At 43.6% G+C, this 25,432-nt stretch overlaps 1 protein-coding gene across 2 annotated transcripts in view; it reads right to left on the bottom strand.

Moving 5' to 3' along the window:
• Positions 1-4,133: 4,133 nt before the first annotated feature.
• The window catches only part of syt3 (synaptotagmin III), a 32,118-nt gene continuing 10,819 nt past the window's right edge, over positions 4,134-25,432 (bottom strand). For both annotated transcript variants that reach the window (XM_068578730.1, XM_068578731.1), the window contains 10 exons: positions 22,828-23,223; positions 21,616-21,724; positions 20,642-20,818; positions 16,864-16,990; positions 13,847-14,065; positions 11,730-11,850; positions 10,151-10,322; positions 9,295-9,424; positions 7,835-7,928; positions 4,134-7,388 (listed from right to left, as the gene is read on the bottom strand). In XM_068578730.1, coding sequence (XP_068434831.1) covers positions 7,839-7,928; positions 9,295-9,424; positions 10,151-10,322; positions 11,730-11,850; positions 13,847-14,065; positions 16,864-16,990; positions 20,642-20,818; positions 21,616-21,724; positions 22,828-23,223 — 1,541 coding nt within the window. In that variant the 3' untranslated portion in view covers positions 4,134-7,388; positions 7,835-7,838. The remainder of the gene's footprint in view (positions 7,389-7,834; positions 7,929-9,294; positions 9,425-10,150; positions 10,323-11,729; positions 11,851-13,846; positions 14,066-16,863; positions 16,991-20,641; positions 20,819-21,615; positions 21,725-22,827; positions 23,224-25,432) is intronic.

Below are 25,432 nucleotides of genomic sequence, written 5' to 3' on the forward strand. Positions count from 1 at the left end.
AAAATCTTGTCCAGCTTTTTTTGTTTTACAACATATATATACTTGTTAAAAAAGTATTATATACAAGTGTGTGAGAAAACTAATTTAATTTAAATACAAATAAATGTACAGCCCTACTGAATGTACAGCCCAATAAATTAAGGCGATGGCATGGCCTGATTATGAGACAATGGGCCTGGACAGGCACAAAGTAATTGTATTCATGTATTTATTTATTTGTGATTATGTGGAGTATTTTTTTGTACCTGTTTCTTTGAGTTGCATTTTGTAGTTGAATTCAACAAATGCCTCATATTCTATAGTGAAATGGGTATAGCTCTCTATCTTGAGCATCCATTGAATTTCAATTCATTCTATTTCTTTGGCTGCACATATCAGGCGACCTGCTAGTGCGTGAAACGAAGGAACCTAATAGATGCTCACATTTGCAGTAAATGAAGCTTGGAGGCAGGAGGTCATCTTTGAATGTTATCTTGGCTCCTCACTCTTTTAAAGTGCTCTGCCGGTGGCAGAAAGGTCAGCTGTGATCGCATCTGCGTTGTCACCATCTAATGGCCTTCCTGAGATAGACAGAGCCGGGGACCTTTTTTAAGATTAAAACTGAGAATCTATCCGAGAATTTTATTATCCTGACAGGCAAAGAACTATCACTACACATTAGCCACCGACTTAAACAGAGTGCAATGACAGAGACGTGATGGTCAGCTTTCTTTTATTAACAAGCTCATGTTCAGATTTGTCTTATAAAATAAACACGTTTGACTTAACGTGCAGCCCATCCTGATCTGATACGCAGTCTGAAGGGGACAGATTTAATCATAAACACGGAGCACGTTCCTGACATCTGGACAGCAGCAGAATTCATGCTGCTGAAAGACCTGCTGAACCACAGAATAGTGACCTTCAGCATGCTTCTTGCAGTGAGGTGACATTTCAAACACGCACCATTAAAGGATCAGGATCCCCGGGATGCTGTTGAACTAGATCTCCAGAAGATGTCAGCAAATATCTACAGTTAGTAGACTGGTCTTCTCAGCCAGGCAAAGTTACAGATATAGTAACTTAAAGGGCCTTGGTATCTGAATGTATATATTTAGATTGAGTGAAGTTACATAAAAGCCCTCGGGACAAAAGCCATTGTTTTGGGCTCCGGGGAATTAAAAGCTGTGTTTTTCTTCTGAGAAAACGTATAACCATTATCTTGATGATATCTAAATGGACATAAAATGTTGATGATATGCTACCTGAAACACTGAACATGGTTGTCAGGTTTAGATGGGGTGCGTGTCTTCACTATTACAGCTTTTCCATTTCAGCTCGTCTCCTCATGCACTTGCCCATCCCCTCCAAAACCTCAGTGCTGAAAATAGAAACAGCGTAATGACTAGAGCAGCAATCAGCATGCTAACCTGCTGTCAGAGCAGCACAACGCACCAGCTAACCTGTAGTTGTAACACTCCGCCACGGTTTCTGTGGGTCCAACAATAGCCTCTCGTCCCCTGTGGCACAGCCAGCTCGTCAGCTCAGCCCAGTGTTGAGCAAGGGGCTTCAGAGCTCATCAAACTCAAAACCTCCCACAGAAACAACGCTCCTTATCACTTTAACCCAAATTCGAGGGAGGGCGAGAAGCTGTGGGCTCAAGCGGCTTTTTCATCCAGCCGTGGGTAAGCAGGGCCTAAGAAAACATTCTCTGAGGGAAGGTTTCTGCCCTCCTGGATGCAAAAAAAAAAAAATGAAACCCCACACACGCAGAGCTTTTTTTATTCTGACTGAGCTACGTGGCCAAATTAAACTGACAGAACGGTTCGTGAATATTTGTATGTGTCTGTGCGAGAATGTGTATGCGTAGGCACCCTTGATGCTTTGTGCCGCTCTGAGGAATATACAGTGTGTCTCGCTGCATGCTTTGAACTTCCACACACACACAGTGTCAGCAGTTGCCAAGCAATTACAGAAAGCTCGCTCTCTTGAAGTGCCTTTTGGAAAACCCGACCATGTTGTATTTTTGTTACATTCTGTTTGTTTTTGTTTTTTTCCGTTGGTCAGAGAATTTCATCATAAAATATGAATGAGAAGTATACGGCCGAAGCCTTGGCTGCTCCGTGTCTGCGAGGCCCAGGTGGTGTGGTGAAGACAATCCGTCTCCTGACCGTGGTACCCAGCTGGGACGCTGAGGGCCAGATGGTCGGCCCACAACAGGTAATCACAGCCAGCATGCTGATACACTGACATCCGCACAAATGGGTTACCAGAGGAACCCAGAGTATTTGGGATGCTGTGCTACCCTCCCTCTGCCAGTCTCTGGGGCTCTTCTCCAGCATGGCACGATATGTAGCAGGAGGCTTGAGTTATGGAAAGGCGCTCAAATACGGTTTTCAACTCCTATTCCGAATTTGAGTTCACGATAACACAGGTTAAATGTCAAAAGATGTTTCATAGAAGTTTCTGTTTGTTAGGTGAATCTCATTAAGTTCATCCATGAAAGCAATCTCTAGAGAAGGTCAGCTCCTGTATTAAAACACTGCTCCCCTGCCGAGGCGAGCTACTTTAATACTCCTGCTGTTTGAGCTTTCCACTTGCATGCGCTCATTGAATTTATTATTTTGAAAGGTTTGGAGTATTATTTATAGTGTTTGGGGAAAAAAATGTTAAAAACTGTATACGTGGCATAATAAGTACTCGCCTAAAAAGGTCGGAGTCCCTTTGCGCAGCGCTTTTTAAGACGGGGGAACAAAAGTTTGGAGTTTCAGTCACGAAAGGTTTTCACATTGTGTAGGCGGTGCATGTGTCATAGTATATAAGTGCATTTTAAACATGTTACATAAAGATGTACATTATGGCAGACGTCAAGACGTTAAGACGTCATCGGTATCACCGAAAGCTAAATTGCATTTCTGATGCAAGGGAAATCCTAATGACTTAGGATAATAATCATATATATATATATATATATATATATATATATATATATATATATATATATATATATATATATATATATATATATATATATATTAGCAATAAGAGCTAATGCCCTGCTGTCAGCTTACTTTAGATAAATCCCTCCAGTGTGATACAAACAGCTCTAGTGCACACACACCTCCCCCAGCCTCTAACTGGCTCCCCCTCCCTCTCTGCCTCTTTCAGCTCACTGAACTGAGTGAAATGTCTTTCCGACTAAATGATTTTTTTTTTCTGCACGGTGGGAACGTTGCCATGGAGACAGCAGGGCCCCCCCCCCCCCAGCCCCTCCCTCCACTTTTTCTCTCAAAAGTCTACAGCGTCTATAGCTGGTGCCTTGTCACATGTGTACGTGCATATGTGTGTGTGTGTGTGTGTGAGTGTGTTTCGCTCTTCTTGAACTGTTACCACTGTCAGTATGCTGCCGGTGCCCCGTGATGAGTGTGTCTATATACGGAGCTATCCTCCTCCAGCTCCTGTCTCCATCCACACACATCCTGCATGTAGCAATCCCCCCTCTCTTCTCCAGGTTTTCCCACATGTGTCCTCCTCCTCTTCCTCCTCCTCCACTCTAGCGTTCTCCCGCTCTTCATCCTCCTTCATTTGTTTAATCCTCTCTTACTCCTCCTTCTCTGTCATTCCCTTGCACATCTGATCTCGGTCTTCCTCCTCCTCCTCCTCCTCCTCTTCCTTCTGCTGAAGTGCCGGAGCTGCGGGTCACTACATGGTTGGAATCTTTGCTTTAGCGAGAGATAATAGGCACATGATAAATATGAGTGTTTTAAAAATAAAAGGAGACAGTGTGTGAATAGGTAGGCCAGATTGAGCAAAGCACACAGGGCAGGCAGCGGTGCTCCATTTTGCATTTAGGCAAAATGCGGCCACAATAAAGAATTCATGACAAAGTGGCTGAATAATTACACACGACTTAATGCACAGCAGAAAGTCAGAGAGCTTAGTGCAAAAAAAAAAAAAAAAGTTGGGTTCAGACTTCTGTCCAGGTAGAGTGTCTTACCTCCCATGCCTGAGTCAAATATAGACTGTGTACATCGGAAATGCCCAGGGCCTTGCATAATATAAATATAGCACACTGCCTGGGATGTGTGACAGCAGCTCCACCGCCTCTCCTGCACATACCCAGCGGATGGAAAGAAGTCAGAAACACGACGCTGGATGATACATATCATTTATTTCCATGATCATTGCTTCAGCCACACTGTTACTTACACATTCACCAATATCCTGCGACCTGGCACAGCTGTCCCGACTGAAACAATCGCCCTGACTGAACCCCTCACTCAAATTCTCAGCCTTAACCAATAAAAAAGTAAACCTCTTGAATAAATTATATATAAAAAGAAAACAACAATTGAAAATCAAATTGAATACCAATTCAAGAAAGATAAATACAGCATAAACAATGTTTTTCATCATCGTTGTTTTTGACCACAGAGATAAACAATTGCTGGGTCTCCGTTTAGTCGTCATTAGTAGTATTAGTATCAAGTTCATTGTCAGATTTTGCTTAAAGCATCCCTTATATAATTTTTCATTGCATCAAGTTGACATCATTCATGTTAATATAAGCATGCAAACATGTTTCCCCATGACCATTCAGAACTGCACTAACACGACAAGACAGCGAGAGAGAATAGAGAGGACGGAAGGGGGGGGGGTGTCATACACAGAAAGAAAGAGGGCAAGATGGAGGGATGTGGGAAAGCAGAGGGAGCAATATAAAAAAGCAGAGAGGGAAATGGATAGGTGAGGGGGGGAAGGTAGAGTGTGTTAGTGTGTGTGTGTCTGTGTGTGTGAGGGGTGGGAGGTGGGAGGGGGGATTGCTGTAGGACAAAATGAGAGAATGAGTAATCAGACAGTAATTAGACAGAAAGAGAAGGAAGGAGGAGAGAGAGAATAAGGGAATGTGCTGGTTTCACTATGAGCTTTGTAATCTATCACCAGGCAGTAACACAAGGACTAAATAGGGTAGACACCAGCAGAGAGAGAGAGAGAGAGAGCGAGAGAGAGAGAGAGAGAGAGAGAGAGAGAGAGAGAGAGAGAGAGAGAGAGAGAGAGAGGCTGGGAAAGAGAGAATTATGGACCAATGGATCAATATCATATCTACTTATACAAGCTGGTCGATAATCCCCCAGCTGGCAAAACCACACAGACTACTTGCAGGTATGAGGCGGGATGTGTCACCTCCCGTATACCTGATCAAGCACGGCGGTGAGTAAGAGGACGAAACTAGATCCCCGCCCCGAAACACACACTCGCTCCCGCACAGACGGCGTGTGTGAGAGGATGAGAGAGAGAGAGAGAGAGAGAAATGGCAACGATAGCGATACAAGAAGCTGTAGTGAGGTGTTGTACTGTTGTTTTGCTGAGGTTACAGTAGTAGTCGTAGTAGCGGTGACAGACGTGGCTTTATAAGTCTGTGTCGCTTTTCGCGGGAAGTGCAGAAATTCCAGGCGCTCGCTTTCTCGCAACACCTCCTCCTTGTCGTCTTGCTTTTAAGAGGGATCTAAATTTGTCATCATCTGGAGGCCGCAATAAATTATTCCTTCTCGTAAACACACCCCAACAATTACATTTCCGATCACTGTGCCATCTGTTTTTTTCCTTCGGACATACAGTACACAAATTACTGAAAGAAGTACACAATCAACACAGTTACTTACATCAGGCAAAGGGTTAGAGAGGAGAGGAGGGTTGAATGATTGGCAGCTGATTTCTGATTACGACATACACAATACCAACTAATGTCTATGAAAGACAGTGTTTCCCAACCTAGTGCAATGAGGCACGTATAGTACACACACACACACACACACGCACATTCACACACACACACACACGTACATACGCGCACAGAAGATGGCTTCTTGTAAAGACACGGGACAATCGACACATTTGGCTCCGAGACCAGCGATTCTGTGTCCGCGGATGCCGGGATTTGGGGAGTGAGGGAGGCAAAGACAGAAAAAGGACGAGGGAGGGAGTGAGCACGGAAACGTGTCACACACAAGGTCACAGTGACACACAGGCATACACGCACACACAGACGCGCACAAATACAAAACAAACACGCCCACAAACACGGAAACACACTAATAAAAGCAATACGGACATGTGTGTGTCCTTCTAACGTTTTGTCAGGGACATGATGTGGACTTGAAGGTAAATCTTTTTTTTTTTTTTTATTTGTTCGTTGAAGCTCGGACGATGAATTCTTGAGAAAAAGAAAAGAAAAACAGTCCTGGAATGCTATAAAAATAAAACAGAGTGGTGACATCTTTCCCTGTAGGATCCATCCTCTGGCGAGTGCACTCCGAACAGATGCCGGTCCGATCCTAAAGGCAGGATGCGTTCAACCCGTGTAGTCCTGCGTTAAGGAAAAGTCTGCCAGTTTGGCCAGAGAGCAGAGGACGATCAACTAGTCACACCATCGCATCCTCAGTGGGCCGTACTGATGAATGAACTCCTTTGCTGATGGATATACGTGTATTGTATCACACAAACAACAGAGCGAAATTATATTTTTTTAAAAATTGATGTGATGAGCACCATGAGGGTGGCGACAAAAAGCATGAGGAAGAGGAACACATTTCAAGGTTGCGTAACATGCTTAAACCGATGAGTCTGTCCTCATTTTTCACTCCTCTGACATCAATAAAGACCACTGGACGCTTTGTCGTCTGTCCTCTGTGGAAAATAAGCGAGTTAAGTCTGGAACAAGAGGAACGTGGAGCCTGGAGAAGGCGTCCAAAATGGCCGGGAGAATCCACCTCGAATTTTTTTGTTGTTGTCCTGCTAAGTGCCGTGTGAGATGTTTTCCCAGACGGTACGGCAGACGCTGTACACCAATATTGCAAAGAAAAATATCGACATAGTGATTTTCTTCTTTTAAAGTCTGTAAAAGGGCATGAACCTTTGGTCCTGGTTGAAAAGGCCATTCGAGGATGGCTTCCTTTTTTTTTCTTTTGTTTTCAAGAGAGAAATGTTTGTTACGTCGCGCTCCTCCGAGATGAAATACTACACTAATCGGAAGCACACATGAACAATGCACATACTGCAAACTCTCTGTCTGTGTGCGTGTGTGTGTGTGTGTGTGTGTGTGTGTGTGTGTGTGTGTGTGTGTCCATTCCCTTCCTAGAGCCCCAATTTACAGTTATGAAATCAGTCCTACTGTACCATGTATTATCTGCATGTGTTTGTCAATGTGGTGTCTGATGCTCAGAGTGTAGCTTGTGATGGATATTGTCTGTTCTGCACAGGACTTGAAGGATTCATTAGCAGGAGCAAAACAGCACTAGCAGATGGACACGAGCAGTGTCTCCGCGTCTCTTTCTTTCTTTGATGGAGAGAATTATTCACAGATGAGAGGAAAGAAAAGGAAAGTCTGGAGCTGGAGAGATGATAAGGACCTGAGGAAAGAGGATAAGGGAGAAGAGGCAGATTAAGCAAGAGAGACAGCAGGGGGCGAGAGAATATATAAACACTATGCAGTAATGTAAGTGTGGAGGGAGGGGGGAGATGCATTACATAACCCATAACATCAAGATTATACAAATGCTTCTGCTTCTGAGCTCCAGCCGATGGAAGCGCAGCCTCGACTTTATCACAGGTCATGCCTTCAAAGGCTTCCTGTGTAAATCGGACCGGGGAGCATCTGCTGCACACTATGTAAATGCTCTTTCAGATTCCAATACAGTCAGGACTGCTTGCGAGCAGAAATCATAGAGGAATTGGATTTTATGTGGAATAGACGTATCAATTCCAATGCAGCGTTGACAAGGAAGTACTCACACCGTACATGTGAAAGCACACAGATAAGAGAGGAAACAATATGTCAAAGCGAGGAGAAGCTCACAGTTTTAGTCGGAGTGAGGACTGTCCACCACGATGTTCGGCTTCGGGGAGGACGCTGTGGCGGTCTTTGACACGAACGTACCAATTGCCTTTTCCTGCGGGGAAATACAGAAATACAGATGCAAATTCCGCCGGGAAATATTCATGAAAAGAAGCACTTTGAGATAAATGAAACGTTGATGAAATGCTATTATGTTTACACTGGTTTTTATCTCACTATTAATGCGAATTTGTTTCCTAATAAGCATGTAATACTTCAAAAAAGTATTGGTTTGCTTCACAAGATAATCAAGATGCATCGTCTAAAGCAAGTCCCCATATCTCAATGAAATGTTATTTGTTAATTGGTTGTATCTTATTAAGTGTTATGAGATAGTTTGACTTGTAAGTAGACATATTTTTGAAATATTTTGTAGTGTACCGCCACGACACGTCCTACTACTATAATTAATACTGCATTTAGCAGTGGGAGCCAGTATTATATCTCATTTGTTTAATCCTCACATAATCTGTTTCATAAAGAAATGTTACGGTTTAACGATGGGTAGATAAGCTTAATGTCTACAATATCAGATATGAGACGCTATGCTACAAGATTTCAACAAAACATTTTTATTCATTCATAACTCACCTACAGCGATATTTAGTAATTCTTTTTCTTTTCATTAAGGTTTGGCAAGCAGAATTACTTTTTGAAAAACGATTCATTGTTGCAGATTAATTACCCAAAAATATACAAAGTAATTCAAATGTGTTCTGGCCCGTTCAGTTAATGGAGCAACTTTTATTTCAACATTTAATCAATGCTTTTGCTCATACTTAAAAACGTACATGTGAATGTGAAAGTTTCTGTACCAGTACTTCTATATTATCACTACTACTACTTTTACTTCTATATTATCACTACTACTACTTTTACTTCTATATTATCACTACTACTACTTTTACTTCTATATTATCACTACTACTACTTTTACTTCTATATTATCACTACTACTACTACTACTACTACTTTTACTTCTATATCATCACTACTACGACTACTTTTACTTCTATATTATCACTACTACTACTTTTACTTCTATATCATCACTACTACTACTACTTTTACTTCTATATTATCACTACTACTACTACTTCTATATTATCACTACTACTACTACTTTTACTTCTATATTATCACTACTACTACTACTTTTACTTCTATATTATCACTACTACTACTACTTTTACTTCTATATTATCACTACTACTACTACTGTTCTTAAAACGTTACTGCTGCTGTTTTAACTCCTAATACAATAATCAAATGGCAATAATGTTGGTTATCAGGCCCAGAACGAAGAGAAGAACTGAACATTACAAATGTGGTAGGAGATGGCACATGAAAGCACACACTAACACACACACACACACACACACACACACACACACACAACCACACAATCCTACGCTCATTACCTCCACAAGCTGATGCCAGTGCTCTATTGGTTTGCGTGGATTGGCCAGCATGGCCGTCCAGTGCTCCCTCCCCGGACCGTCAGCTTCGCTGCCCACACGACACATCCCTATAACCTCGTTATGACCGATGCTGACATGGGGCAAGGGCGGGAAGCGAGGGCAGGAGAGAGGCAGAGGGCAGAGAGAAAGAACAAGGCAGAGAGGGAGAGGCGAATCGAATGGAGACAGGGAGAGAGCAAGGACATAATAAAGCAGGGAGAGAGAGAGAGAGAGAGAGAGAAAGAGAGAGACAAGGCTTGTAAGAAACAGGCAGACAGAGTCTCATTTATCAACCTTGAGTACGAGGAAAGGAGTACAGCTGCTGAGGAAGGATATTGAATAGCAGCTCACAAATACACACAACCCTTGATGTCAGCGGAGAAGAAGGCACGAGCGCAAACATACAAAGGCACGCACCTATGGAGATGCCAAATGGAGGGCAGACCACATAATAGGGAGGCGGCACATCTATACACAAACACATCAACCAGCCAAGTGTTGCTGCGAGCGTCAGACAGACAAACATTGGCAGGGTTACGCTTTCTCCCGTCACCATTAGCATAAATCATGCGTATTCATGAGGCGCTTGTCTATGTAAAACAGGGAGCGTCCACCAGGAGGCTGACTCATGAGGGGGCCCTCACCGTGTTCGACACGACGCCGCCAAAAAAGCGAGAGGACCCGAAAGCGACAGCGAAACATCGCACTGCCGCGCGCAGGCACACATTCAATCAGCGACGCACTTCACAGTAATGATCAGCTTCATCTTAAAGGCCCCGGAGCGTGCTACAATATAACAACACCTCGGCTTGCTCACCAGTCATAGTCCATCACGGCAATGATGATGGATACGCTTTCTATATTTTCATTGGGGATGTCGAACACCAGCGCCTCGTTGTACGTGGGGTTCAGCGTGTTCTTCTTAATGGAGGTCTTCCTCTTCTTTAGCCGACGGTCGTCGCAGATCAAGGAGGCCTTCACGTACGGGTCTGGAGGAGAGGCGGGAGAGGACGAGGGTCGGAGAAGAGAGAGCGAGAGGTGTAGGAAAAAGGGAGAAGTGGGGGAGGAAGACGGAAGGACGAGAAGGACGAGAGGCAGTGAAGAACAAACGGAGAGGGAGCCGGGGAAAGATGGGGAGGAAGCAGAGAGGCAAAAAAAAAGATAAGCGGAGACTCCCGCAAACGCTGTTAGGTATTGTGCTCACAGGTATCCGCGTCTGTAACACATAAAAGGCATGAAAATCAAGTCACCTTGGCAAAGCTGGATTAAGAACACAAAGGGAGAAAAGCAGCACAGGTTGAATCACTTCGGTGATCCATTCAACATGCGCAGCTCGGTGACAGCAGCCAAGGAAAACACACACACACACACACACCCACGACTCCATTTGAAGCTGCATTTTAAAGCATCTTTAAGGCGCCGCAATTATCTGGGGATCACCGGGGCAATAATTACACCGTGTGGTCATTATCATTGGAGATCTTAATGCTGTTGCAATCAAGTCTGTAAGTGAAGGATAACAAAAGAATACAACCTTTTAGAATACCTTCGTTAATTCCATATTAGCATTGGCGATCACATTTGTTAACATCGGTGTTCCCTGCAGACACACTTGATGCTACACCTGCAGCTGATTTGGATCTCAGCAGCACACATTGTAACTCATTTTTACAGGTTTTGCTGTTTGTAAGTAATGTCCTTTATAACTTTGGGTGGTCTATTTATTATGCATAACTCCACTTCTTTGTCTGGAAGTATAAATCTAACGTTTGGGATTTTCTGAATGCAAAATTAGAAACTGTCGATGCTCCGTGCACTTCAGGAAATCATTCAACGAAGATGTCTGGTTATCTACTTCTTTTGCCTGAACATATTTCCTCCTTCTTATACCTCAGTTGGTGTTTTATTCTATTTGGGAAAATGTATTTCGGCCAAACCTTTTTCTTTTTTCCACAAACTTGTTTGTCTTACAGCAAAAGATGGCCGTGCTCTCCTCAGTCCACACGCAACTGTAACTTGCAGCTGCATTGCATTCTGGTTTGTTGAGGCCGTTAAAGGTGGAGAAAACTCTGCTTCTTCATTTGCTGCCAGGAAGCATTTCAATTCTTCTTCTATTCAAAGAAACTGACACCACGTGTGCTTGTTATGTTCACAACTCTAAAAATACATCTCCTGCATGTTGGCCCTGTCTGAACTAACAACAAACCTGAAATAACTCAAGAAATCTACATGCGTCACCAGTGGCTGCTTTTCAGACAGCTGTTCTCTGTCATTTCCTTTTAATATCTTCACAGCTTTTTCAGACTGCCCGGTGGATGTCTCGCGGCAGCATAGTGTGTGTGTGTGTGTGTGTGTGTGTGTACGTGTGTGTGTCTGCACATGTGTTAATCCTTTACCTGAGAAGCCAGTCAGGTCCATGGCTTTGAGGTTGGTGGCCTTGATGACTGTAGCAGTCAACCTGCCTGCAGTGGGCAGGTAACACAGCGAGAAATTAAGCTCCCCGAGATCAGCCTTCTCCTGTAGGTCACCAAGCACACACACACACACACACACACACCACACACACACACAGACAGACAGACCGACAGGGGCATCAGAAATCGAGCAAGGACGCTGTGATCACACACACACACACACATGGCATTAGAGTCAGACAGACAGACAGATATTCTTTGCTGTGTTTTGCGAAACGTCTGAGGCCAGAGACGAGCGACATGTGTGACGGGCGGCGGGTGACAGCAGGCATCCTAATGCGGACAGGCAGAGTGTTTAGGCAGAGGCGAAGTGCCGTCACTGTAAATGAATCGTATGCCAATCTGTCGATGTCCCCGAGTGGAGGAAAGTGTTAAGTAGAGGTGACGATTCTCCCTCCCCCCGCCCCCCTTCCTCCATTTACTGATCTTCTCGCTGCCTGTGGTGTCCGTGGCGCCGCAGTAATGCCGCTGGTGGGATTCAGGTCACTCTGTGGCGCGATGACTCCTTTAGTAGCTTTTAAACTTCACTAATCAATACTTCCCCGGGTGAAACACTGAAATACGCAAAGAGGCCGATGCTTTAAACTTATTAAATAAATGAAATATCCATGCCAAAACTATTTAAGACTTTGCTCTGTCTAATTTCCTAATAGCGCTGTATGAATATTTCATATAAATCTACTTGGGCACTGCGTGTTAAAAAGTTAAGATGTGGCCAGCCGGGCCTTTCCAGTAATCTCTCTGGACTCTCCTGAGCTGTGCTTTCACATTAGCAAACTCTGAATGCATCCACACTGCAGACCACTTTCAGTGGGGAGAATATCCCGAACGCTCTGTCCATCCAGTCTCTGCACACGACGTGATATTCAGACATCAGACAATCATGAGCACTCCTCCCCGACTGATGTGAAAGTAAAGACCATAATCATTTGAATCCTGAAGGAAACTGAAAACGTACCCACCACGAGATGTTTAATCTGGAAAATGTAATGACACATAAGCGCGGGGCATTGGAATATTTTATTTCATAAATCAGCGATCTGAATTCCTGTGGTTTGAATTCTTATTTCTACGGAGCCGAGCGGCCGCATAGAGAGATAAATACATATCGAGATCACGATGTACTTATTTGTGGGCGCGAGAAATAATTCACCATTTGGATTTTTTATTCATTCGTGGGCCTTAATTAAATAATGACATCATGTTGCACAAGGCCAAGTCATTCATTACCGCCGCCACTTTATGCTCTCTCTTCATACTCGCTTTGCAATTACAGAGGAGCTCGTTGATTATATCTTTGGAAACACGCTGACTTGGAGGATGCTGTTGACTTAATGGAAAACTTTGGGTTTTGGAAAATTGTAAAAACTTAAAATAAATCCCAAAGAGGGGGGATACAAGCCGCAGTAATTCAGATTCATGTTTTTCTAAATTGAATATGTCAGTGCTATAAATTGTGTTTTTTTATTTTTTATTTGAACATACAGGTTTAAGTGGTGATTAAATTAAAAAGTTACTTTAAAAGGCCTTTCTATGAACACACTGCATATTACATGCTGTATGTATCTGTGAATTGAATATTATTTATAGTATGAATCTGAGACGTGTATGCATGTACGTCCTCTGTCCAGCCATTACACCCAGCAGGGCCTTTTGCACATTTTATCAACAACATCATATCCATACATTTGCTTTATATTATATGAACCCACGTATACACAAATCTTATAGTGTTTATATTTACCATTTGGCTTTCTATTGCGTTTTTCATTTCTGTTTCTATTTCTTCCAAACTGTAATGCAGATTCATTTGCATACAATGAATGCATGCGCCTCCACTTGAAATCCAGAATTGAAAGTGTCACGTGTGTCATGTATGATCAACTCAATTACTGCTTCTATCTTATTTACCACTGCGCAAGCCCATAATTTAAATCTGCAACGGGGCGATCGCACACAAGGCTCATTCCAATTTCATCTAATCTGATCTTCAAAGGAATGTGATTCTTGTATTTCCCGCGGCAGAGCCGCGTTCTCACCGCGGTGCCCTCCACGATGTCCCTCCAGACGGGCTTGTCCCCGCTGCCCTCGCTGAAGTCCAGCAGGTTGTCCACCACCACCTGTCCGATCAGGTCGTGTCTGGAGAAGCGGTCGAAGTCGTACACGGAGAAATGCAGCTTCCTGGAATGTAGCTCGTTCAGCGGCACGCCGAACTGAAAGGTCTCGTTGAACACCGGGTTTAAGGTCTTTCTGTGGACCTGAGAGGGAGAGACAGGCGGAGCTGGAGTTTAGGAAGACTTTACGTTCGACAGCACACAGGACAGGGACTCTGCTCGCACGGGGCCACCGATCGCTACGAGGGAATGAGCACATGGACGGAGGGAGGACCAAAGAACAATATTCTACCCCGTTACAACCCGTCGCATCACAGGGGAACGGTTAACGACATGGGACTACTTCTTAAAGCCTTAAGAAGCCTGTTATGTTTCCATATTTTATTTTTTTACATTAAAAAAGGAGGGATATATATTTATATTTATATTATTTTTCTTCTTTTTTTTCACATATATATATGTATGCATAACTATTTCATGGTCATAGCTACACTAGTATTCCCCTCTTCTCAGGCTTAGCCTAATGTTTTGTTCCCCAGCAACAAAAAGATATAATAGTAATAAGGCAACCAAAATGATGAAAAATACATTCATGTATGTAAAACATGGCTTTCAATACAATTCCCTTCAGAGTGTTTTGTTAATATGTCATCATTCCTAATTAAATTAAACTATATCTAATGTATTGAAGCATCAACACTGTTTCCACATTCTTCCTGCCTTTAAAGCCCTTATTGCCACATCTGAATAATTACACAGTACTTTGTGTGCTGTAATGGAAAGCGTTATCACATTTCATTTCTGGCTTAGCCCCAGTTTGTGTCTTTCATGTCACCATCATTTTTACATTTTAGACATTTAATGATTGCAATCCAGTCGCAGACATGAGTCCATGCAACGTAATGATGTTTTGAAGATGCATCCACAATCAGCAAAGACTGTTTTTTTTTTTTGCTGGTATGAAAAATATTCCATCTGCAGCCCAGTAAAGTACATTTCACCAGTTTAACCACTATATTTTCCTAACAGCAGAAAAGGGGACTTCTGTTCTGGACATGTCTTTATAAAACACAGTAAAATGACCGGCGGGAGTTGGTCGTGCTGCTTTTCTTTTTACTGAAACTTAACCATTAATGCAAAAGTCTCACATTAAAAAACAATAGAACTCTTCTTATCAAAGTGGAACAGAAGCTGGAGCTATATTTGGTCCACACACTTTTTTTTCTCCCTAAAGCAGAAATCAAGATCCTCATTATCTTTTTCTTTTTTTAAGTAAGATGTTTGGCTCTGGTTGCTGTGGTCTTTCCTGGACTGAATCTTTTTAAGTTCTAAAGTAATGTTTGTTTTCCTTTTTTTGGCACATTTTCTGTTCCTGCAAACCTCCCTGTTCTTCTTCCAAAACAAATTAGAAACATAAAAGGCATCACTTCCTATGAACCAATGTTTTTCCCCCACAGAAGAGCTAACCAAGACTTGTTATGAATATAAACGCTTTGATTAACTGCCTGCAGCATGAATCACGTTGTGCTGAAAGTACCAAAGACAGACACGCAAATGTCATGAAATTGTATTTTAAATTGATCTACATTCCCAAAAAATAAGACACGCTATTCCAGGCGGCTTTGATTTGCCGTACGTGCCGTCGACCTTGAGCAACATAATTAACCTCTGCCACACCGTCTGACCTCAGCAAGAGGGAGGAAAGTGAATTTCTTCCTTTTCCTGAGGGATGAAGAATCACATCAAACCCGATAAAACGAAATGAAAGACATAAAACGTTTAGAAGCAATATGTTGTTTCCCAACACGCTCGCTTTCTTTTAAACCTTCACCACACATTTTCGGTGGCTGTATTTATTGTTTTCCTTCCTTTGCTTTCCGTCACCTTGATAACGAGTCAAATAAAATGGATCATTTGAAATCAGAAAACTCCATCTGACGATTCATTTCCTGCTCATCATGTTTTAACACATTGCAGACGACGTTTCAATTTCCATCTCCACGTTGTTTTTTCCCCACTATTTGTTGATTAACCGGCGGGATTTATTTGCTCTGAAAGCATTTGATATAAATGCTGTCACGCAATAAGGCTGCTGATAATTAAAACGTGACACACGCTCGATTTTCCAAATCTAACTTTTGTCACTGCGTGAGCGGGTCTGTCACTCGGGCTTATTAGCACTTGATGATTACTTGTTAGCTTTGGATTAAACGTGCGGCTGATGGAGACACTGTGCCTTTAGAAACCAGAGGCACAAAGCTCCGGCGAGGTGACGCCTGTTTCCCTTTTCAAATGAGTTGGAGGGATAAAAGCCTGGCGAAATATGAGCGGTGTAAAAAATCCATGTGACTGAAATGAAACAATCATCCGCAGTCTAAACAAAAGGGGAGCAGTATTATGCAAATGATTGAAGCATTCACTCTTTTCAATGGCTGAAGGGGCTTTTGTGATCTGCAGGAGACAGTCACACAAAGGATGGGAACCAAAGGGGAGACATTTCAAGCTGGTACAGCTGGTACTTTGTCAGTGTTTTCCCCCCAAACTCCACAAAAGTACCAGTGATATTCATGAGGTTGAAACAGAACCACAACTCACATCTGTAAAGGCTTCCTACATCTTGACAGAATAAATGAGATGAGAGGATGTTTCAAGGGCCGAGGATACATTTCCTGGTACAGAATGTCCCCCGAAATACACTCAAACATTGCCTCTACTGTCCTCAAATACCAGAATAACACAGAGAAGTTGATTAGCGGCGCCCTGTAATAGTCTGAAGCACATTATGTTGAATAAATGATGCCCCAGATTAGCGAGACTGTAATGATTCGCCCGCGAGGAGGCCGGGTGATCCGAGCAGCAGGAAACAGCGAGTCAGACCTGGTGATGACGCTTGAATGTTTGCTTCCACTCAGGATGCAGGTGCGTGTGGACGGGAGAGTCACCTTGGTCTGGTATTTCTTCTTCCTGTCTGGCAGTAGGTAGATCTTCACGTATGGGTCAGAGAAGCCATTGGCGTCCTTCGCCGGCAGGTCCAGAGCTTTCAGGATCTTCACCACCAATTGCTCCGTACTGAGACACACACACACACACACACACACACACACACACACACACAGGAGCAAACTCCATTAGACTTTCACATGCTCATAAAAAAGGCATAACATGTCAGAGGTCGCCCAAATTTACACAAATAATCTATGAGACCCAGACAGGATCAGCCCACACACACACACACACACTCACAAACACACACCTGCAGGCTTTCTACTCACATACTGGTGTGGGAGGTGCTGTGTCTCCGAGGCTTGGAACAACCAAAATAGCATGAGTGTGTTTGTGTGTTTGTGTGTCATCCCTGCAGCTGTATCATGGCTGCTTCAGGAATGTTACATGTAAGCACAGATGTTCGGCCAATGAGAGAGAGAGAATATCTCATCAATAATCTTTATTCTACAATCACTTTGAGGCGGATAAACGGACCAGGAGTCACACTCAAACTTAACTACTTCTACACAAAACGATGTCAATTATTCATTAAACACTACAGGACATTTAATAATCTGCAACTTGGCGTGATGGGTCACAAGAAGACATGACTTTATATCTCAGTGTCTTGGGAACTAACGGGTTTAAGGGACACCTTTAATATACAATTAAATCATTTTCATTTCATTTCATTAAGTACAGTAGAAATGTGTTTGAATTGCTTCTTATTCTTTTTTATTTGAAGGAAAAGATTCAGCTGTAAAGATCAAAATCTAAAATGCAAGTTTGAATGTGGCTACCACTCACAAATTGATAATTAATGTTTTCTGATGCTGCTCAAGGTTGCTGTTTATTTCACGGTTTCTTATAAACAGCAATATATTTATTAGTCTGTAGCTGGTACAACTTAAAGTCTCCGACTCCGAACCCCGAAGTTAATCTGATTACTTTGGTACAAAACCGAGAAAAGCAGCAAATATTCAAACGTGAGAAGCAGCGACCGATGGACTTTTGAATGTATTTTTAAAAATAAAATAGATAATCAATTATCAAAATTGCTGCATATCATTTATTGTCAACCGACTGGGTTATTGTTTCAGCTCTTTTGTCACAAGTTAGACTCATTCATTGAGTATGGAAACATCATAATGTAATAACAAAAATGCGGGGCGAGTTTCAAGTGTTTTTCTACTGACAATAATAAAATGTGAAAAAGAAAAGATTATTACATTAGGTTGCATTTTCTGAGATAATTGGCATGAAAATGTTTAACAATCAGCAGCTTTTCTCAAAAAAAAAAAAGACCTATTGATCCTCAACAAGCCACTTATACTGACTCACTAATCTGCACGTCAGCACTGGAGCAGGAGTCTTTCTTTGTCACGCACACAAATATGCAAACGCAAACGCACGCGTGAGCAGCACACACAGTACAAACGTCTCTACGTTGGAATGAGCCGTCCACAGTCGTCACTGAGCCTCACGCGTCGTTCATTATGTATTTAATTACCGGGAGAAGATGAAGACGGCTCGGAGGCCTTTAATCAGCCCTCGTTAGACTGTGTCTCCCCGTGTTAACCAGTGTGTCAGCACTTCATTAACTGCTTTAGGAGGGCAGCGTGAACTTTGGAGCTGAGGAATGATCAGAGGGGCGAACGCCAGCGGCGACCCCGGCGGTTACGGCGTCCTTCTGTGTCCGTTTGCGCCAATCGCAAATGAGATACGCTTGTTGACAATACAACCGCGGCCAATCCGGACACATGTTTGCCTCCTGAATCACATCCAATTATAAGGCGATCGGAGAAACACGCCCGCTCTGCAATCTCATCAAATCATGGAGGAAATTACATTTCCAGCTCAGCCAGAAAAATATTTGAACGAGAAACTCTGTGACCAATTTAAACACGCATCCAAGATCTTTAATCCAGTACGATTTTTGAGACATGGTGGTGGTCACCGGGATTAGCCAGAGTGGCTAACAACTGGAAATGACAGGCAGGTTTTGTAAAAAAAAAAAAAAGAAACTTGTGAATTTTCCTTCATTAATTGTTTCTTACAAAAACAAGATTGCAGGTTTTTTCCCTCATGTGTCTTAAAACCGAACCAGACGTGAGTTTGAAGCCCGCTGCCGAGAATAAACCGTTTACAACTCAGGCACGGAGGTAAATTCACGGCCTTATTCCTGGCAGACAATGGCCGGAAGCTAGCTGTTATTCCCACAGTGGAAATGTGTCAGCTTTTAATGGGATTGTCAATAGAAATGTCTTTCCCAGAGGATCCGAGGACGATTGACACCGTTGTTCTGACTGTTACACCCCGACATCGGGTCTCACGCGTTAACGTACCGATCGTATCAGGGTCTCAGTGCTCACACACCTGCACGTGTGTGTATCTGCAGACACGCCCACACCTGTCTGCTCTACTCCTCAGTCACTCTGTCTCTTCTACTGCTCTCCCTAAAACAACTCGTCTCGAGTGTCATGATCGACAACTAACGGCGCAACGTGCGTTGTCTTGTGACTTTATAAATGGGGACGCGTGAATACTTTTCATCATGAACCTTTCTGATCGCCCCGTTTGCTAATTCTCTGTATCTTTAACGCCAGCTATAACACACTCTGGCGGTATTATGCGTTGACAGGGGCTGCTGTTTAAAGTGGCTCGCCATATATAATTCATGACTAAAACGGCCTCTCGCTCCCTTTCTTTTCTGACCATCAGCACTTTCGCCTCTTGTAATGTTTCTTCATGTCGGGACGGGCAGAAGTGGGGGACTGCCAGCTGAGCCTCAGGCAGCGAGCGAGCGAGCGAGCGAGCAAGCTGCAGACTTCTCCCCACAACCAACAACCACCCCGACTTACAGTCCACACACAATTAATATACGCGCTCTCCCGTTACCCAGTCCTCACAGCGTGGCACGCACCAACGACGCCCAGTAGAAAATATCCAACGAGGAATTATTAAAGGAACAAAAAGAACGTAATTACAGCAATCTGTGCCATTCATAGTTCATGGATCATACACAAAAGGCCCAACAGGCGAGACAGCAACGAGGCGCCTTTTACATCTCACTGATACCTCACTGTCTCACACTCTATTCCCTGCAGTGCAGAAGCTGTTGTTTAGGCAACAAAACTACTTGTTTTATTACGTTACCTACATTTAATGGTGTTAGTTTGTTAGTACGTAACAGATACGCAGTCAAATAAGTCAACGCTGGCTTTTGGTTTCACACGGGACACAAACAGCGGTCTCCTGCCTGAAAGTCGTGTGTTTCTAAAAGCATCCATTCATCCCGAACCTCCTCCCCATGCAGACTTTGTCGCTCTCTAAACTGCGTCAGCTGGCTTCCTGAGCTGCAGGCCCGCGCGCGCCAGCTCACGCTTACGTAGGGTTGTATACAAATTACAGTGATTCGCTTTTCTGAAGTGTAGGTACAAACTTGAATGAAAACAGCCCGTGTGTGTGTGGTGCTACAGCAATTAGACGTGGAAAAGAAGAACCATTGAAAAGTTAAGCTTTTTCGCTATTTGGATGAAAGCAGGGGGTGGAGCTCCCCAAAGCGCGCTGGTGCAGCTCCTTCAGGCCGAGCTGCTGGTGATGTAACGGCCTCATTGCTGACAGCTAGACATCTTTAAATTATTGTGGCAATGAGTTGTTCGTGAAAAGAAGTCTAAATTAGAGGCCCCCCTGACGGCGCGAGCAATTTGTTTAATTGTGCTCTCGTTGACTCACTTGAAGGCGTAGCGCAGGAGGAAGCTGATCTTGCCGCAGTTGTCGCCCTGTTTGCCTTCGCCCAGGTCGCCCTTGGGCCTGTAGAGCTCCGGTTTGATCTGCCCGATGCTGGTTACCTGCTCCTTCTCCTCGCCGTGGAAATCAGGGCTGGAGAGCTGGTGAGTCATGGGCTTGGGCCTGAACAGACATTAGAGTATAGAGGGGAGATATTAAGAGTGCAGCACGTATACACACACACACACACACACACACACACACACACACACACACACACACACACACAGACGCTAAAAAAAGATCCAATGCAACAGTGTGATTGGGAAGCTTAATCTGAGATGCAGCGTAAAACATCTAAATGGAGTTCGCCCACATTTATTTTCATAAAAGTGCACACCTCTTGTACAGATGCATGCATCATATTCAGTGTTATCTAATCAAGGCAAGCTGTGTGATGACGGTGCTTCTGGAGTACAAACCACAGAAAACACACGTGACGATCTATTGAAAATTGTGAAAGGTTCTCAGTGAATCTTTTCTTTTCTGGTGCGGCTGCGCTTTGTGAAAAAGAGCTAATATCAGCGTCAATTGAAGAACAAAATTCAAGATGAAACTAATATCGTTCAAAACAAAATCCAAGATGTTACAGATCTTAAAAACCTTCATTAGAGGCGCGCAAGATTAAAGCCAACATGGTCGCACCAGTGTGTTCTGAATCAGTGTTTCTAACAAAAACAACTTTTTAACAGGTAGAACCCTCCTTGTCTTTTTTTTTTTTATCATGAATTCTTCAATTGATTTCCCTTTAAAGACCCCTCCCTGAAGGTTCGGGTTCACGCCCGTTTTTATCCACCACTACATCTCTGAGCTTAAGAACAAAAACACACAACCTGCAACTACTACACGAGAAAAATGCACACAATGCACTATTTAAAACACACACACACACATGCCACACTAATCCCCTGGATACTGACCGGGAGGTGACCTGCTGCTGCGAGTGAGCGTTGGGCAGGTCTTTGTGGGGCTGGGCTCCAACCTCCGAGTTGGGGACATCTGGAGACGTCTGACTCAACTTCAGAGTTCCTGACAGAGTAAAAAAAAAGGACAAAACAATCCTCAATGACTAGCATGTCTCTTCTGCCGGTGCGCCTGTAGCCTTGGACATTACAGCGGCTCAGATCGATGGCTATTTATGTCATGCAGTGTCAGCAGCATTGATCGCATTGTTTGTATTACATTGATTTAACAGTTATTAACATTAGACAGTAGGGAAGGAAGGAGCAGACTTGTTTACAATAGCAGAACACGAGGAAGCATGACAGGCATGCAACACATGGGAGAGCACCGCCGTCAACATTTCACTGTGAATAGTGAGAAACAACCTGCTGTAAGAGTGTTGACACTCAGACAGAATGTGAAAACACGGAGCTGTTACCTGAACTGGCTCATAAAATCAGGTCCTAAACATGTATTTATTTTCTTAAACGCTGATTATTTAGCTTGACGGGTCGATTCCAACCACTTCTCCATCACAAGCTTGATCTGTTAAAGCTCTGTTAATCAATATGTTTGTGTATTTGTTTTAAGGATGCCAGCGTGAATTATTCAATTGTAACTGTTTGGTTAATAAAACATCATAAAACAGTGAAAATGGTGGTAAATGCAATGCATTTGCATATCAATATAGTTCATAATCGCTCATATTTGATGTTCTCTCGACAGTTCGAGGAAGCTTTTGAGCTGATTGAGCGTCTAATTGTGTGTGAACATGTGAGCAGCGAAGACTTTAAAAAGCAGATATGTCTCAGCGTGGTACGATATTTTGAGAAATAAAACAAATCATTTATAAAAAGAAAATACCGATAGAATTGAAACTCTTAAATTCATAGACTCCTGTAAAACCTAAATATGAAGTATGAAGTATGTGTAATAAGAGATTAGGCCTGCAACAGTAATATTCTTTGACTGTAGCACTACGAAAGGGAAAGCCATTTAAATAATAATGGACAGTGTTCATCACACTGTTGCAGCACCAATGAATTATGTTTACTATATGTATGTAAAATTTCAGGATTAAATTCATGTGAGTGTATTAAAATGAGAAGTTATTGACCGAGGCGTTACATTACTCTTGCAGTCGGACAGGGATTAGTGTCTAATTTCTAGGAACCCGCTCCCTCTCTCACCAGCATTGTTGGGGTAGGAGTCCATGTCCAAGTAGGACGGCTCCTGGGTCTCCTGCGGCCCCCCGACCACCCCTCCGACCTCGCCCCTCTCCAACCCCACCAGGTCAGAGAAATGGGGGTGGTGCTGGCCCTGCTGGCCCAGGGAGGGGTAGAGCGAGGACGAGGAGTGGCCCTCCTTCCTCTGCAGCAGCGGCGGTAAGAGCGACGAGCCCCCGGTGCCTCCCAGGCTCCCCACGCCGGCGCTTCCGGGCAGCAACCCCGATGTCAGGCTCAGGCCTCCGCCCTCTTTGTCCCTCCATGGCAGCCAGCAGAGCTTCCAGGAGACGAAGAGGGAGACGGAGAGGAGGACGATGCCGCAGAATGTCACGATGACCGACAGCAGACTGACAGAGATCTCTACAGAGAGGACCAGCAGGAAGACACGGAGGGGAGGGGCGAGGAAGTAAAGAGAGGAGAAACAGAGGCTTCAATAGACAAAAGGGAAGTCTTAGCGTCGTCGTGTGTTTACACAGAGACGAGAATGTAGATTTAACCAGACCAACGAGCAGCTCTCTGAGGTGGTACTGAGGCACCGCAGTGCTTTGAGCCTCATGCTAACATCACACCAACAATGATGACATGATGAGGTTTAGCCAAATTAACTATAATTATCAATTATTAACCATTTTAAAAAAAATGACCTGAAGATGGTGCTGGCTGAAAAGTAAGGGGATCACCAAAGTTATCACAGAGCTGCTGTCCCCCTTCACGTGGGACTGCACAGCATGTGCATCCCTTGTCCTAGATCTCACACATTGAGACAATGTGCCCCATTTAGTTTGGCTCTGGTCTTTAAAAGTCAAACCACTGCAGGACAGACCCCTTTTTCTATCACATGCCTTTAATGCAATGGCGAAGCAGAGAAGGATGTCACCGTGGGGCTGTTTGACGATGGCGAACCGCCACAAAGTCACGAGCTATGCTGATTCAGTCAGAATATGATGGAAATTAGCACAAAGAAAAAGAAATGCATGGACAACAAAGACTGGGAAACTGCGTGTAACTGGGTGAAGCCGGTGTCCCACATTGTGCAGCACAAACATACTCTTTGTCCTCCACATTTGGTTTGTTGGGATCTGGTCAGCCTCTACACATCCAGTATCGTTGTTGAGACATTTCACTCAGAACCACAAGTGTGAACCCCATGGTGACTCTGGAGGAATAAGTCAGGGGATCATTACAGTCGGCAAGATTTATTGTCTGGGACTAATGAACGACTATAAAACCCATCATTATAATCTATCCCATGCTGCTGGCATGACTAAATATATTCATAAATAAACACCCGACAAATCAACAGTAAGCCATTGTAAGATCAATAATACACACACAGGCACACATATATACACACAGACACATACACACGCCATCAAAAGCATCACGACATTGTCACAAATCACGGTGCAGGAGAAGGAACGCGCTCCTGGCGTAAATTGATGCAACCATCCCCAGAAGCTTATTTCCAACATTTAAATCCTCTACTTAAAATGGGGGCAAAACGTTGGCAGAGGGGATATTCTTAGGCGAGGAGAGGAGTCGGTGTAGGAGCTGGGGAGGACACGATTGAGAACAAACACCCTCAGTAATGTCTCTCTGTGCAATGTCATCCTGCATTTCCTCATGGTTATAAGTTGTTTAAGATGGATGGGGGGGGGGGGGAGGATGTGAGCGGGGAGGGTTGGAGTATGACTCATCCGAATGAAAAAGTGTACAGAATAAAAGAAAAAGCGCAATTTCAGCACCAGACAGCCGGACAGTTCCGGCAACAGCTGCAGGAAAAAGAGTCGACAGCAGCGTGAGAGCTGTGGGGAACTTCAGTATTTTAGTGTCTGGTTTAGAAGTGCACAACTGCACACGGCGGAGCCTATGATACGTGAATTCATGAATTCCTACATGTGTAAATACCGCCTATGAATATTTATAAATAAATAAACTAAATATACAATGAATATTAATCATTTTCCTGAGCCATTTGAAGTCTTTTTATAAATAGCTATGTTTTGGGTCTGAGCACTGCCTTGACAAAAGGACCAATCACAGCCCAAATGAACTATAGGCCCACAGCCCTGAACATGAATATTCATAAGTCGTAAGTAGACCGAGAGGACTAATTACGATACAGTGTGCAGATTTCTCCAAGCGAGTAGGCTTTCCCGCCTTACAGCGCCTCACTGGAATGTTTGCCTCTCGCCATCTTGGGCGCTGTCCAGATGAGGGCCACCAATTAGCAATCCTTCCTGTCTGCAGGCAGGCCAATCATCACCTTAGTGTAGAACAGCAATGTCTTACCGTCAGAGAAAAATGTTCCCTGAACTCCAGACCAGATGCTAAAAAAAAAAAAAAAAAAGCCTCCTTTTCTTTAAACCCCCTTTTTCCTTCACTTCAGTTCATTTCGGAGTGTCATTATGAGCATTACACAGCAATCAACACTGTTAAATCACACAAAAGTGAATGACATTTTATCTTTAACAGGCTGACAACCAGGCTGAGAGCAAATGAGTGAACACAAGACAACAGCAGCCAATCCTCCAGCCCTCGGGTACATCTTCTGGAATTTCGGCTCGCC

Source organism: Clinocottus analis, unplaced genomic scaffold (genome assembly GCF_023055335.1).
Source record: "Clinocottus analis isolate CAN_PGR_092001 unplaced genomic scaffold, fCliAna1.0.p SCAF_16, whole genome shotgun sequence".
Classification (NCBI taxonomy): domain Eukaryota; kingdom Metazoa; phylum Chordata; class Actinopteri; order Perciformes; family Cottidae; genus Clinocottus; species Clinocottus analis.